This window comes from Garra rufa, chromosome 18, assembly GCF_049309525.1.
Source record: "Garra rufa chromosome 18, GarRuf1.0, whole genome shotgun sequence".
NCBI classification, from domain to species: Eukaryota; Metazoa; Chordata; class Actinopteri; order Cypriniformes; family Cyprinidae; genus Garra; species Garra rufa.
In genome coordinates, this window is record NC_133378.1 from 28,857,586 (window position 1) to 28,872,517 (window position 14,932).

Genomic DNA, 14,932 nt, shown 5'->3' on the forward strand with positions numbered 1-14,932 from the left:
TGAAAATAAAAACTTTGACTGAAATAACTGAATTGTTATTTGATTTTATTTTGCTTTATAATTTAATTAATTTTTTATTTTATTTTATTGTATTAATTTATTATTATTTTATTTTACTGTGATAAAAAACTAAATATAAATATTTAATGTTAGTTTACTAAAAATGCTAAAAATAATAATAATAATTTTTCTAACTGAAATAAAATTATTTATTTGTTTTCTTATTTGTTTTTATTTTATTTATTTATTTATTTATTTATTTTACTTCAGGTAGTTTCCAAAGCAAGGTTTAGCATTTTACATTTAACAGTGTATTAATTTAAAATGAAAATAAAAACTTTAACTGAAATACCTGAATTTTAATTTAATTTAATTTAATTTAATTTTTATTTATTTATTTTTTTCAGGTAGTTTTTAAAGCAATATTTAGGATTTCCTTTACCTTTAACAACGTATTACCTAACCCCATTAAAAATGATAATAATATTTTTTGTTACATATAAAAAAACTTTTATTTTATTTTGCTTTATAATTTAATTTATTTTTTATTTTATTTTATTGTATTAATTTATTATTATTTTATTTTACTGTGATAAAAACTAAATATACATATTTAAGGTTAGTTTACTAAAAAATGGTAATAATACTAAAAATAATAATATTTGTTTTCTTATTAGTTTTTATTTTATTTATTTATTTATTTATTTTACTTCAGGTAATTTCCAAAGCAAGATTTTGCATTTTACATTTAACAATGTATTAAATTCACTAATAATAAAACTGTAAATAAAAAAACTAAATAGACATTTTAGGGTTAGTTTACTAACTCTAACCCCATTAAAAATTATAATATTTTTTGTTACTAAAATAAAAAAATGTAACTGAATTTATTTTGATTTTATTTCATGAGGTAGTTTCCAAAGCAAGATTTAGCAGAGTTTTTTTTGGTTTAACCGTGTACTAAAATAACTACAACTAAAACCTAAATAAACATTTAAGTAATAAAATTGACAAAAAAACACAACAAAATTACTAAATTTAACTAACATAAAAATGAAAACTGAAAATCAAGACAAACACTAAAACAAATTATTAATAAAAAATCTATAATAGTATCTTAGTGATACTAAAATAACGGTAATACTTGCTTTATAGATTTAATGTACAGTGGGACATGTACAGTCATGTAGTTTAATGTATGTACAGTGGTATCTAAAATCTAAAACCTGTACGTGTATAAGTACGTGTTTAAATCATCCAAACTTAAAAACTGAGTGTTTGCAATCTTAGTTTAAACAGAGTGAAGCTGAACATGGCTCTCTAGCGCCACCTCTTGATACGCCGAGACTCTGCTTTTCAATATTCTGCCCCCTGCTGGAGAAATGACATCGTCGCTAAAAGTCTGTCAAAGAGCTTGCAAATCCGGTTTCAACTTGAGTATGTATTTATGTGTTTGTTTTGACATGCACTTTGGTGAAAGCCAGTCGCTTCTATGTATTGACCTGAGCAGCTTCAGTTTTGCATGAGTGACTCATCTTTTAAATCCTTTCAATATCAAGAGAGGGAAAACCACTCTGTCCTCATTAGACTGAACTTTTATTCTCCTCTCTCCCTCATATTTATTTCCTCTTCCATCTTTGCCTTTCATCTAATCCGCAGTCTGAAATTGTCCTGTGACAGACTGTGTGTCTGCGTTATCTGTCCAATGATTTGTCTAGTGTCATCCTCGGTCATTGTTCGCATTCTGTTTAGAGGTAGCTCTGCTTTCTTTGTTCTCTGAATTCTGGCAGACCAGTCTATTGCTTTTGCCAGCCTGAAATATACAACAGCAGAATACAAACAACAGTTTTGATCCTTGTGGATAGAAAACTTCTACATTTAGCTGAGAAAAGGCTAACCGCACAAGCAATAACATCAGGGATTAGGAGGGATGAAGCATCTCTATTAGTTTCCAGTCTTTGTTATCGGTCATCAATAAGAATGTTGTGAGCTGAGCTTGTTCCCCAGGCAACAGACCAAATAGCAATATTTTTCTTCATTAGTTCAGAGGCCAAGAACTTTTCAAGATCACATTCATTATGCAAAGAACATGCTAAACACTGCCTTTCATCAGGGAAAATTAATGGCTACAATTGTGTTCATTTGGATGTGAATTCCAGGGCAGAGCAGGACCCTGTGACCGCAACCACTCTGAATGTGCTTCTGGAGGCTTTGCGCTACAGAGATGATTAACATCTTCATTCATGCATACCAACATCATAAGCAACTTTAAATTCAACACAGAGAGCTAATTGCCTTATCGCTCTCAATTTTAAACATTATCCCCTTCAGAAAATTGTTGATCATTCTGTTTGTGTGAAAGCATTTGCATTAAGCCATTTTCATCTGTTACATTGTCATTTAGCTAGTATCATTTAGGACTTTGTAGCTCACTGACAAATCATGTGATTCATCTGGAGAGGATCTTTACAATAAAACTGCATGTGCAGACATGTTACATCATAAGAAAAAATCGGCAAATTCATCAGTTAATCTAATCTCCTTTTAGTTTTGTCCACATTATATTTGATCCATATTTAGATACAGAATCATAGCATAGCATTTACTGCACGTTGTTATTCTTCTCGTTATTTCCCTACAGCGGAAATTATGAACCAGAAGTCTCACCCATAACTGCCCTCCAAAGGAAACTACACATTTGGTCAAAATTGAGTTAAGGCTTAAAATTAGCTTTGTGACAAACGTTTTGTCTTGTGGCAAAGTCTCCTGGTTCAGTTTTGTCCCGTTTCAGAGAAACGAGAGTGTCAAAATAGCAGTAACTACAAAATCCAAACTAATACCATATATGGTGTAAAAACTTTAAAGGCAACTTTCTCAGTTTCAGTGTTGGCGTAGTTACTGCACTTTGCCTTTGTAGGGCAGATAAGCTTACTTCTATATTTAAGAATAAGGAGGATAGAGAAAACAGAATGCAAAGCATTTAAATCAAAAGACCTATTAGTATGAAAGCCCATTTCTGCCACGTAAGAAAAAAAGATTATGCCTTAAAAAGTCTAAATTATGACACACTATTGTAATAATATAAATTATGTGAAAAATAATGTGTTTTTCAAACCACCAAGCATGAGAGCATGCACCCCCAAAACAAAATAAAGACTTTGTAAAAGAGCATAATAGGACCCTTTTAATATGCGGGGCATTTAAAAATCACTTTTGAATGCGTGCTCGCGTTCACTTTCGAGATTTGTGATCACATACTTTGTGAATACTACAAAGCAGCAGCACCACACATTTTACAAGATTAGATGTTTGTCAGTAGTGCTCAGGATCTGCAAATCATTCGCCATTATCCTGTCAGTCATCTCTCCTTAGGCCTCAATCACACGAACACGTTTTTTATGTCTGAAAACGCGAGGCGCACCGCACTGCCCTTTTTGGTGACTTTTAAAAAAGAGCAGTGTGCTGCGTTTTTTTATGTTGCTAGGCAACGACCAAAACAGTTGTCATGTCAGTCTAATCAAAGAATTAGCCTTTTTCACACTTCCGTGTTTCTGGCTTCCAGATTGGCGCTCGCAGGGTAAAAGTTTTTCTGGTGACAGCAGTGGCCGTACTTAACACGCGTAAATTCGGGAATTTAATTCTATTTTTACAAAATAGATACTATGATACTATGATACTATGATATATACCGGGGTTTTACTCTAAAAATAGCAAACATTTTTTCTAAAATTTTGTGTCAGCTTCTGGTCATCACATAGACTATGTTTATTTAATTATGAATGTTAGCACTTATAATACAGTACAGTTGTGAGTTTTGCCGTTCTGTCTATTTGGTGCTGGCTGTGCATTTTGAGTCTTCACGTCATTTTTTTCGCGATTATTAATGTTGTTATTATTATTATTAAAGTAATATTGTATTTTCTACTTGCTCTCCTTTGCATTATTCATTTTACGGTGTAAATGTATGTTGCATAATGTGCCCAGGGATATACATAATAAAATAATATAATACTAAACAAGACAAGACTCCGATTAATGGCTTTATTCCATTTGGATCTGGATTACATTGCTGTATTGAGTTTATGCATCATCTGAACTCAGAATTGTTTAATTTAATCTTGGGAAAATGTGCATTTGGATATAAATGCTGTCAAATGCTGTCATAATTTATCATGATGTAGTGATTCGAGGGAAATGACTGAGTAAATTGAGAAAATACGCTTAAATATACCGGAGATTGGGAACAGAAACTATAGCTGGGGCTATGTTGCGCATATTATATTGATGAGTCAGCGGTCCGAGTGGCCAAATAAATCACAAACAAGTAAAAATGTTGTTTCTTTGTTGATTATATAATAACAACTTGGAAAACAGACAAAACAGAAAATGTAAAAAGGCATTATTTGAGACAAGAGCATATTAATATAATAGGCGCAGACCTGTAGCGGAACTGACTTTACCCTGCGCTGACGTAATTTCCGATTTTTGTGAAAAAGGCTTATTATAGACCTTTTTCCTGAGTAAACAATGAGGGCCGCCATTACGAATTCTAACGTCAGATTGAATGCTTTTCTGTTCCGGTTTCCATAGGAACCCATTCAAATAGCGTCCATCTGTTTTTAATGTAGCTAACGTCCGCTGCTTCGTGTCATCTACACACTCATTAAAGTGAGGCACTGACAAATGACGGTGATTGCGACATTGCCAAGTGATGGCGCTATGGAGCCATGTGCTTTTTAAAAACATTTTAATAGGTTTAACATTAGTTTATTAGCTCGGAATATACCCTAATTTGACTAGAAACAATGCAGACCGGAAATGCAAAGCATTCTTTCAGTTAAGAGTCGGACTTACTTCCGTGTTCAGGAAAAACGTCTATAGTGTGAATGCTTTAAAAATTGTTGTTTTTTGCTGTTAAGTAAACTGTCATATTAGCAGAAACCTTAAAAAAATACAGCGACAGACACCAAAGGTTTCTCCTCCATTATTGCAGTCTCCGGACTTTCTAAGCAACTGTAAACTTTCGTCACCACAACAGAAGGCCCGCCTCTTCATTCATTCGATTGGACAATGAAAAAAAATGTGAATGACGTTAGGTGTTTTTCCCATAGATTTATATACGTAGATGCCTCATTAGCGACTGTTTCTATGGGCCGTCATACGTGAGCCGTCCTCCATTTCACTGCGGTCTACTTGACGTCATTCACCCATAGGTCTATGTAACTGACCATAGTAATCAGTGAATATTCGAAATGCCACAGTCCTGCACAGCCGTTGGTCTGCGAACCTACAGTATGGTGAATGACGTCAAGTGGACCGTTCCAAAATGGCGGACGCATCTACGTGCTTGGAGCGGTCCAATGGGGTATCTACGTATATATATCTATTTTTCCACTCAAAGTTGCTTTTTTTCAACTTCAGGTGCTCAGAGCGCTTCTGTAGAATGCATCATAGAGTGTTTTCATGATGCGTCATCAATCGGCCATGTTGGTGGCACTGAATGTAATCATTGTCACTGAACTAAATGAAACTTAAATATTTTGCTGACTATTGCTGCTGAAAATGGTCAGTTATTGACATGTTTTGGGCTGTACTAATTTGTAAAAACATTTGGAATACTATAGACTGCCAAAAGTTATACCAAATAGGATTTCCAGGGCAAGAATATGTAGGTGAAATATAAGGCTAATATCTTAATTAATACTGCTTGTCATATCTTTACCACCTATTAACTTTAGTTTGTCAAAATATTGCACCCTTTCCTGCTTACTAAGACCTTTTATGATTTAGCAGTATTCAATATTAGTACATTAACTGTGCAGTCAGTGCTTGTGACGTAAGTGCAAACCCTCTATTCGTTTTCTGTACCTTTCCAACCCTTTCTGAATATAGATTCACTATTCAGGCAAATCCCTACGTATAATATGTTTTTATATAATTATAGCTATAATATCAGCAGTTGTGATCTGATATTGTTGAACATTGTTGTTTCTTCCTAAAAAAATCACTGCTGAAAAAAAAAGGAATTTTTCTGGTTTTAAAAATTGGAAACTCTAATGGTGCCTATTGGTTTCTCTTGTTAATTGGTTACTTTCTACTGGTGTCTTTTTAAAACCATTCTAAAGGAATATGTCCTAAAATACACTACAGGAAACCATTTGTAATGGTTTTAATAGTTAAAAGGTGATGGTTTGTAATGTTTGTGATGGTGTTTTCAGTAGAAACCATTAGAATTTCTGTGATGGTTTCTATTGTCTTTTTCAGCAGGGATATTATGAATGCAATTGTGGCTACATGTTTATGGCACCTATAATCAGAAAATCTTAGCTTTATTGTTATTTTTATATTTCAGCCAATACACTCTGCACTGCAGGGAGTTCATTAAAAGAAAATATGCTGTTTACAAACATCATAAAACACATAAATCAGTAAAAGCTGTTAATCAGAAAATATTTATTAAACAAGATACTCTGTAATAACACTCAAAATGTGAAAATTCCTCCATGATTAATCCGTAACGCCCAAAACCGCAAAAACACACAGGCACCCAAGTGTAAAACTAACATGTCCACATAATAATGCGCGGACACTCTCAATACATCAATGAACCCTGCAGCCTGCTGGAAAACATCTGCACATAATGAATGTGCTAATTGAGACACCACTGTTGTAAATATACGAGGCCTGTTTATAGAGCGAGGGTACAGACTGCTGCTGTTAAAGAAATAAGGAGAAAATAAGAAAGAGAACATTTTAATGCATTCACTTCCTGCCATTACTGAAAATTGGCTCAGCACCATTCATTTGTGCATTAGCAAAGAGGTGCTAACACGCTGTTTTTTATTGGCTGGAAATGATTTCAAAACCCACAGGGTAGAAAGATGAGTTTACAAAAAAAATGGAAGTAAAAGAAAATCTTGAAGAGCCTTATTTGATAATTCATCCATAAAATGAGAGAAGGAATCTTGAATAAAGGTTTGCAAAAAGCTTGGGCCATCAAGGGTCAGTGAACAGGACTGGAAAAGAAAGCATCAAAAATTAAAAGCTGTTTGAGTCCAGACTTCCAGTTATAGAGAGCTATAAAAAGATGGCAAAAGATATTCTTTTTTTGTGAAAACATTAAAACACAATATACACAGTGCAACTAATAATAATGATCTATTTCAAATCTAAGGATTATAACTCAGTAAACATTTATTTATTTATTGACTTCCCAATTCTGAGTGACCAAATTTATTTAATAAATTTATTTATTTAATAAGCTGTGGTTATACATACACAGATCCTTACTCATAAGGATAGGTGTGGGAATTCAGCAAATGATCAGACACACTTTGAGGTTGTACCTCAACATGATGTTCTCAAATTTCAGCATGGAGCATGTGGTAGAGCTGTCTGGCCCTCCATCACTCAACCTATTTCTTTTGTGCTGTGCTCTTCCCCTGTCCTTGAAAAGAACACAGTGTCCTATTTTGCAAGTACATCTGAAGGAATTTGCTTTTACTGCTCTGAAGAGGTTTCATACCTTTTTATATATATAGATGCACAGTCACAGTATACTACATGTGGATAAACAACGTGTTGGCATAAAATAAATCATTACAGGCACTTTGGTCATCTTGCTGGGCCATGTCTTTATCTCACAGGAGAGGAGAATAGAAAAAGAGAGGAGTTGAAGAAATGAACATTTTGATTTTTTGCTTACAAGTTTTTATTGTTGTTGTATGTTATAAATACAAGTATTTCAAGTAATTTTTGTTATGAATGTCATGGATTTTGAGTCTCAATCAAACATCAAAACTGGGAAACACAACAAATAAACCCATCTTAAGCACTTCCAGTCAAAAGTTTTTGAACAGTAAGATTTTTAATGTTTTTTTAAGTCTTTTCTGCTCACCAAGCGTGCATTTAGTTTGAAATATTTGTACTATTTAAAATAACTGTTTTCTATTTGAATATATTTTAGTTTATTCCTGTTTTTTCAAAGCTGAATTTTAAGCATCATTACTCCAGTCACATGGTCTTTCAGAAGTCATTATAATATTCTGATTTGCTGCTCAAAAAACATTAATTGTTATTATTTTGAGTATTTTGAGCGGAGTAGAATTTATTCAAGTTTCTTTGATAAATAGCAAATTTGGAAGAACAGAACATAATCTGAAATAGAAATCTTTTGTAACATTATAAATAACTTTATCATCCATTTTGATTAAATATAAAGCATCCTTGCTAAATGAAAGTATTTGTCAGGATTGTGCCTGTTCTGTTCAGTGTTTCCTAGTGTTTTCCCCCCTCACTTGAACTTCAGTTGGTTTTTCCCTTTGTCTTCCCCTGTTACTCTGTGTCTTTTGGTTCGTTCCCACTTAGCTTTGATTTGATTCACCTGTCTTGTTACCTTGTTTATGACCACACCTTGTTTTAAGAGTATTTAGAGTCTGTGTTTTCACTCCCCGTTTGTACATGTTCTCCGTTTTGCTCCTGGTTTTTGTTTGTTTTGTATTATATTCAGTGTTTTATTTAATAAACTGTTCTTTTTGCATTTACTCCGGTTCTCCTCCTCCATTCTCCACTCCTCAACCCACCTAAGTGTGACAGTATTCATTTTTATGAAAAATTAATAACTAAAACATTATACTGACTTTAAGCTTTTAAATGGAATAGTTTATAATGTTACAAAAGCTTTTTATTTCAAATAAATGATATTTGGATCTTTCTATTCATCAAAGAATCCTGAAAAAAATGTACTCAACTGTTTTAAATATTGATAATAATAAAAATAATTATAAAAATGTTTCTTGAACAGCAAATCAGCAAGGATCATGTTTCTGAATGATCATGTGACACTAAAGGCTAGGGTAATGATGCTGGAAATTTAGCTTTAATTAAAGGAATGAGTTACATTTTAAAATATAATCAAATAGAAAACCAGTTATTTTAAGTAGTAAACATATTAAATAAATGCAGGCTTAGAGAGCAGAAGAGAATTCTTTAAAAAAAATTAAAAATCTTACTGTTCAAAAACTTTTGACATTAGTGTAAGTAAATAAGTTAATGGAATTGAAAAAAACTAAAAATATTTATGATTTATTTATTTGTTTATTTATTTGTTTATTTATTTATTTATTTTGCTTTTAAAAAGTCTACATTCCTCTTTAATTTTCTCAGTGCTTACTTTAATGTCCAACTTTAAAAAGCCTAACATTTCTTATAGCATTTTTTTACGCTGCATTTTTCCCAACCCTGTTTTTTCCTTCTTGCTTCTGTGGAGAACAAAAGTTTTTTTAAAGACATTCATTTATTTTTCTTTCTCTTTTTTTGTAATTTCCCTTAAGGGTATAACCATATTAACAACCCTGGTCTAGACCAGTGCACTACTCAAAATGTAAAATCCAATGAGCACCTTTGGTTCGTTTTCACAAGGTTTTAATCAATCAGATCCCATGTGTGCAAACTGATCCATCACATTTAAAAAGATTACAGTGAGTCCCATGTTATCCTCTGCCTTGCATCCATTGATTAGCCAATTCAATTCTTCATCCTTTTGTTAAAATAGTAAGGACCCTGAAAAGCATTTTTACTTACATTTCATGTTACCAAAACCATTTTGAACAGCCTGTTTTAAAAAGTGGCATCAAGAGCACTGACAGCACTAAGGCCCTTTCTTCAAAATAGGCTATGACTTAAAACTGACAATGTCAAAACATTGAGTTTTGCTTTTTAATTGAAAGCTTTAATTGATTTTTATGTTTCTGACAACAGTTGTGTCCTACCTCAAGGTCTTACATTTATAGTAAATGTGAATCAGAGCAGAACAAACAAAAACAAAGTACAACCGGAGCATCAGGAACACCGTGTAATAGAACAACACCCGCCTCGTCAGCCACCTCACCTTCTGTCTTTTTCTCATCTTGAACAGAAATGCTTGTAAGCAGATGTCATATTCTCTGCAGTGTCAGTCAGAAGGGCTTTGATCTGTATTAAATATTCTCTCACTCAGCTTCACTCCCCCTGGACACTTCTATATGGTGTCTGATTTGAATTCTTCTTCTGTCCTACTGAATTAAAATTAGTCTGGTTTGTGATCTCATGGCAGCTGATGCTATTCAGGTGCTTTTATGTTGAGATGAGATAGAAGCGGTATCTGTTTGTTTTGTCTGCAATCCATTTTTACTCACCCTCATGAGTCATGTCAGTTCAAACCTGTATGACTTTAGTTCTAACGTGGGTAGAATTTTTTATTTTTGTGTGTACTATTCTTGTAAGGATCAATACTAAAGCTGGGATTAAAAAACAATTCAGAATGACTAAATTACAGATTTAAAAAAAAAGTATAGAGAGAGTGAGCATTTGAATCTTCTGTTATAGTTGCTTGTGAGTGTGAGAAGATGGATCTCAAAATCATACAGTCATTGTTGGAAAGGGTTCAAATACACAAAAATTTGTGGGACCTGAAGGATATTTCTGAAGAACAGCAGGCAGTTCAGGAGAAACAAGGGACTCATGAATAACTATCACTAAACAAAAAACACAGCTGTGGATCATTCAGGTAACAACCATAGACTGGTAACAACACAGTATTAAAAATCAAGGGGGTGTAAACTTTTGAACAGGGTCGTTTTTTTTATTTTTATTAATTCAACTATTATTTTCTTTTGTGCACTATATGTAAACCTCTTTTATGGTAAACATCTTATTCAGGTCAGTACTAAATAAATAACATGCATTTTGTATAATCCCTCTTATTTTGCTAAAATAATTAACATTTTGTAGATTCTGCAAGGGGGTGTAAACTTTTGACTTCAGTTGTAGTATAGTTTTGTTGATAGGTTATATATTTATTTTAGCCTGGATTTGTGTTGCAAATAAGTCATTAGTGTCAGAAGAAAACAGAAACAAACTGTCTTGCATAAGCAATTAACATTTTATTAGTTTTATGCAGCTGCTAAAACTGCATGACACTGTAAATGCCCTGCAGTGTTGAATAAATCTTTGTTGTCTTGATTACTGTATCCGAACACTTGGTTTTGATTATTAGGTTCACATTCTGTTGCCTTTTCTTAATTGCACGTCGAAACACATTTGTATCAAAGTTTTTTGTGTTAATGTGAAATGATTTTCCATTAGACAGAATAACCTACACTAATTGTCCGAATTCTTATGAAAACATATCTATAGTTTCTGTAGTTTAAATAAGAGAGCTTAATTAAGCTTTAAAACTGTGATTAATTAGCCTTTTCCTTCCCCAAGCATCTCTGAAACTTCACCTACACCCTTTTCTAAGTCTAATCAATCTTCATGAGTCATGACAATCTGTTTTTCGCAGTGGCAACCTTTTCCAGTCCATCGATCATCCCAGACTCTATTTCCTTCTTTCAGCCTTATCATAAAAGTTCAAAGTGCTCATTGTGTCTGGCAGTCATTTAACTCTTGTTTATCCCCATTAATTTACATTTGAAATTTTATATATTTTTTACATTAAAGGTTAATACCAAGACTTTCTGACTACTAATGCTACTTTTCTTTTTCTTTTTTTATGTGTTACCTTGATCTATAGTGTGTCATGGCTAAATCAGAACATACATGCATAACTTAGAGAACAGTACAGCCTCTGATTTACGGTGTGAAAGCTACTTTAAATCACACATCTTAAGTGCTTTTATTTAATTTTATAGAATGAACTAGAAAATGACATTACCTATTTGGTCTATACATCAAGCATAAGACATTTCTGAAAGCCTCATATGTGAATACAGGAAGAAGGTGTTATTGTAAAATATTTAAAGCAGCCACAGACACTTTACCTTGACAACTATGAATGCATTTTGAGTATTGGCGTCAGCATTTCTGTTTTAAACAATTTAAAAATTAACTAGACACTGCTTTAAATAGACTGTGGTATGCAGCTAATTTCATTATATTCAGAAAACCTAACGCAGAAATTGAGAATAATGCATCATCTCAAATTAAAGTAAAAGCAGCATTGCAAAAAATAAATTTGTTATGAAAATTTAAACTATGTCCATATACATCATATCAGCAGGTGTCTGCATACAAAATAAAGCTCCAGCAGAGTAACATGCTGATGTTAGCGAACAATATATTTAAATGAATTCCTGAAGTGTGTAGTCATCTGCATAAGGGGTTGTAGGAGAGAAATAAAGTTGGCTTGTAAATCACTATGGCAACAACCATGTTAAAAATAGCCTTAAAATAAGGCCTGAACATGCTGACATTTCAGCCCCTTCAGGAAAAAGGCTGCAGGCATTTTGCAAAGTATCCATTTACATCCCTATACTTCTCTTTTGCTAATGCACTTACATTTGTCATAAGTACAATAGGTCAGTGCTTAATTTTTTACTTTTGTATGTCTGAACAAAACACATTAAATCAATTTCTGACTTTAACTGAAAAAAATGACAAGTTATTGTTTTTGTCCTCCTGCATTATTACACAATCTAAAAGCACTACAGTATATAAATAAAGGTGACTTGACATTTTGACCACTTGTATGTACTAATTTATTTAGACTATTATTCTGTATTATTTCAATTTACTTCTATTAATTTGTAGTTCTATTTATTTACTCATTTGTTACCCCTGTTTACTTTTGATTCCAAATGTGTTATAAGAAGAACAATGTTCATTCCACTACAATAAAGTCATTAGTTTCACAAGACTAAGTGGATGAATTGCACTTTATGAGACTTACTGTTGTTTCTGTTGGACAATACATGATGAAAATGACTGGTGGAGGGTCTGTCTTACATCATACGTTCGTAAAATCGAGCGCGTAAAAGCGCTGCGCTCTGCCATTTACCACAAAGTGTCTATTGAAAACCAATAGAGCAGATCAGCAGAAGATCCTATGTGTCTGGATCTGTCAGGTAAGATGGTTAAATCTTAACGTTTTTACTTTTTATGGTGACTTTAATTTTCAACTTCATGAAATGAAACACACTATTACATTTCTTATGTCTATGTGTTTTGGCATTTTTTTACTTCTTGCGTGCAAAACGTATATTAGTTAGAATTCATTTTCTTCTGTAATTAACCTTTACTTTTTAAAGGTTCTGCTTTTAATGGAATTCAAAGACACAATGGATAATAAAACATTGCAATCGTCCTGCAACCTGACCAGTCCGAATTACAACCAAACCAATTGCACGTCTCCAACGTGGATGCTCTACCCTGACTTCTACATTTGGCTACCGGTTATTTACTCAGTCATCTGCGCTGTGGGACTCACAGGCAACACCGCTGTTATTTACGTAATCTTGAAGGCGCCTAAAATGAAAACCGTCACCAACTTATTCATTTTAAATTTGGCCATCGCTGACGACCTTTTCACGCTTGTGTTGCCCATCAACATAGCCGAGCACCTGTTAAACTACTGGCCGTTTGGAGAAATCTTATGCAAAGTGATTCTGTCCATAGACCACTACAACATCTTCTCCAGCATCTTCTTCTTGACTGTGATGAGTGTGGACCGCTATTTGGTGGTGGTGTCCACGTTGCGATCCAAACGGATGCCCCACCGGACCTACAGGTTAGCCAAGACGGTGAGCCTGAGCGTTTGGGCTCTGGTCATCCTCGTCGTGATGCCCTTCACCGTTTTCGCCGGCGTCTATGTGAGTCCCGACGACGCGGAGAGCCGGAAGAGCTGCGTTTTGAGTTTTCCAAGCCCTGAGAGTTTCTGGTTCAAAGCCAGTCGGATCTACACGCTGGTTCTCGGTTTTGTCATTCCAGTTTCGACCATTTGCATCCTCTATAGCGTGATGCTCTACAAGCTGAGACGCACCCGACTCAACTCAAATGGAAAGGCTCTGGACAAAGCCAAGAAACGAGTCACAATGATGGTTTTTGTCGTGCTTGCCGTTTGCTTGTTCTGTTGGACACCTTTCCACCTGAGTACTGTGGTCGCTCTCACCTCAGACCTGCCCACCACCCCTTTGGTTATAGGTATTTCTTATTTTATAACGGGACTGAGTTATGCCAACTCGTGTCTCAATCCATTCCTTTACGCGTTTTTAGATGACAGTTTCAGGAAGGCGTTTAAGAAAATGCTGGAGTGCTGAACCTTTTTGTACACTCATAAATCAACCAATAAGGTTGAAGTACCCATTCAGCAACATCAAATCATATTGTTTTTAACGCACTTTAAAGTCACTTTAAAACAATCAACTTGATTTATCAAGTAGTTAATTTTCTAAACTGTAGGCTATTTATCAATGTCTAGTTTTAACTTTTACTTACCTCATCAGTATTTAAATTTGAAGTGGTGCAGAAGAGTAATGAATGTTAGGTGTGACTTCAGTACCTACCACTTTGATTTTAGCACAACAAATTTAATACGAATGCTACGAATTTCATTAGCACTCATTTATTAACAGTTTTTAAAAATTCGTATTAAAGTGTAAATATTCATTTATGTACAATACATGAACGCTAATATATGTAAATATATGATTATTTGTTCTTAACGCTATGTGGTTTGGGAGTGTTTTGCCTCTTGTGGCATGAAATGCTGCTGCTTGTGTTGTGTTCGATGTTGGTAATTAATAAATGTGCATGAAGAGTGCACTGTTCAGTACGTTTATCCCCCCCGTTCAGTACGTTTTGTTGTTGTTGTTGTTTTTTTTTTTTTTTTTTTTTTTTTTTTTTTTTTTGCGTGAATGAAGTTGCAATGAAAATGCTTTATACTGAATGTAAGAAAATAATTAGCTATTCACGTCTTTCTCCCCTAAATATACAAGTGAACCAGTGACGGAATAAGTAACCGTAAACTGCTGTTCCGCAATACCTAATTCCACCAAAAGAGGGCATGATGATATCATATTGTAATTTAAACCTTTTCTTGATGTTAACACGTTCTCGAAAGCTACTGGACCTGTTTTAAAAGCTCTAAGACATGTAATAATACTATATACAAATA

At 33.7% G+C, this 14,932-nt stretch overlaps 1 protein-coding gene across 1 annotated transcript; it reads left to right on the forward strand.

Annotated features, from left to right (window-relative positions):
- Positions 1-13,079: 13,079 nt before the first annotated feature.
- LOC141290864 (neuropeptides B/W receptor type 1) lies at positions 13,080-14,075 on the forward strand. Its single transcript, XM_073823003.1, has one exon. The coding sequence runs from the start codon at positions 13,080-13,082 to the stop codon at positions 14,073-14,075; it is 996 nt and encodes a 331-aa protein (XP_073679104.1).
- Positions 14,076-14,932: the final 857 nt, after the last annotated feature.

Excerpts from the sequence above, each read along its gene's own strand:
- LOC141290864 (XM_073823003.1), top strand. The coding sequence starts at position 13,080 with ATGGAATTCAAAGACACAATGGATAATAAAACATTGCAATCGTCCTGC.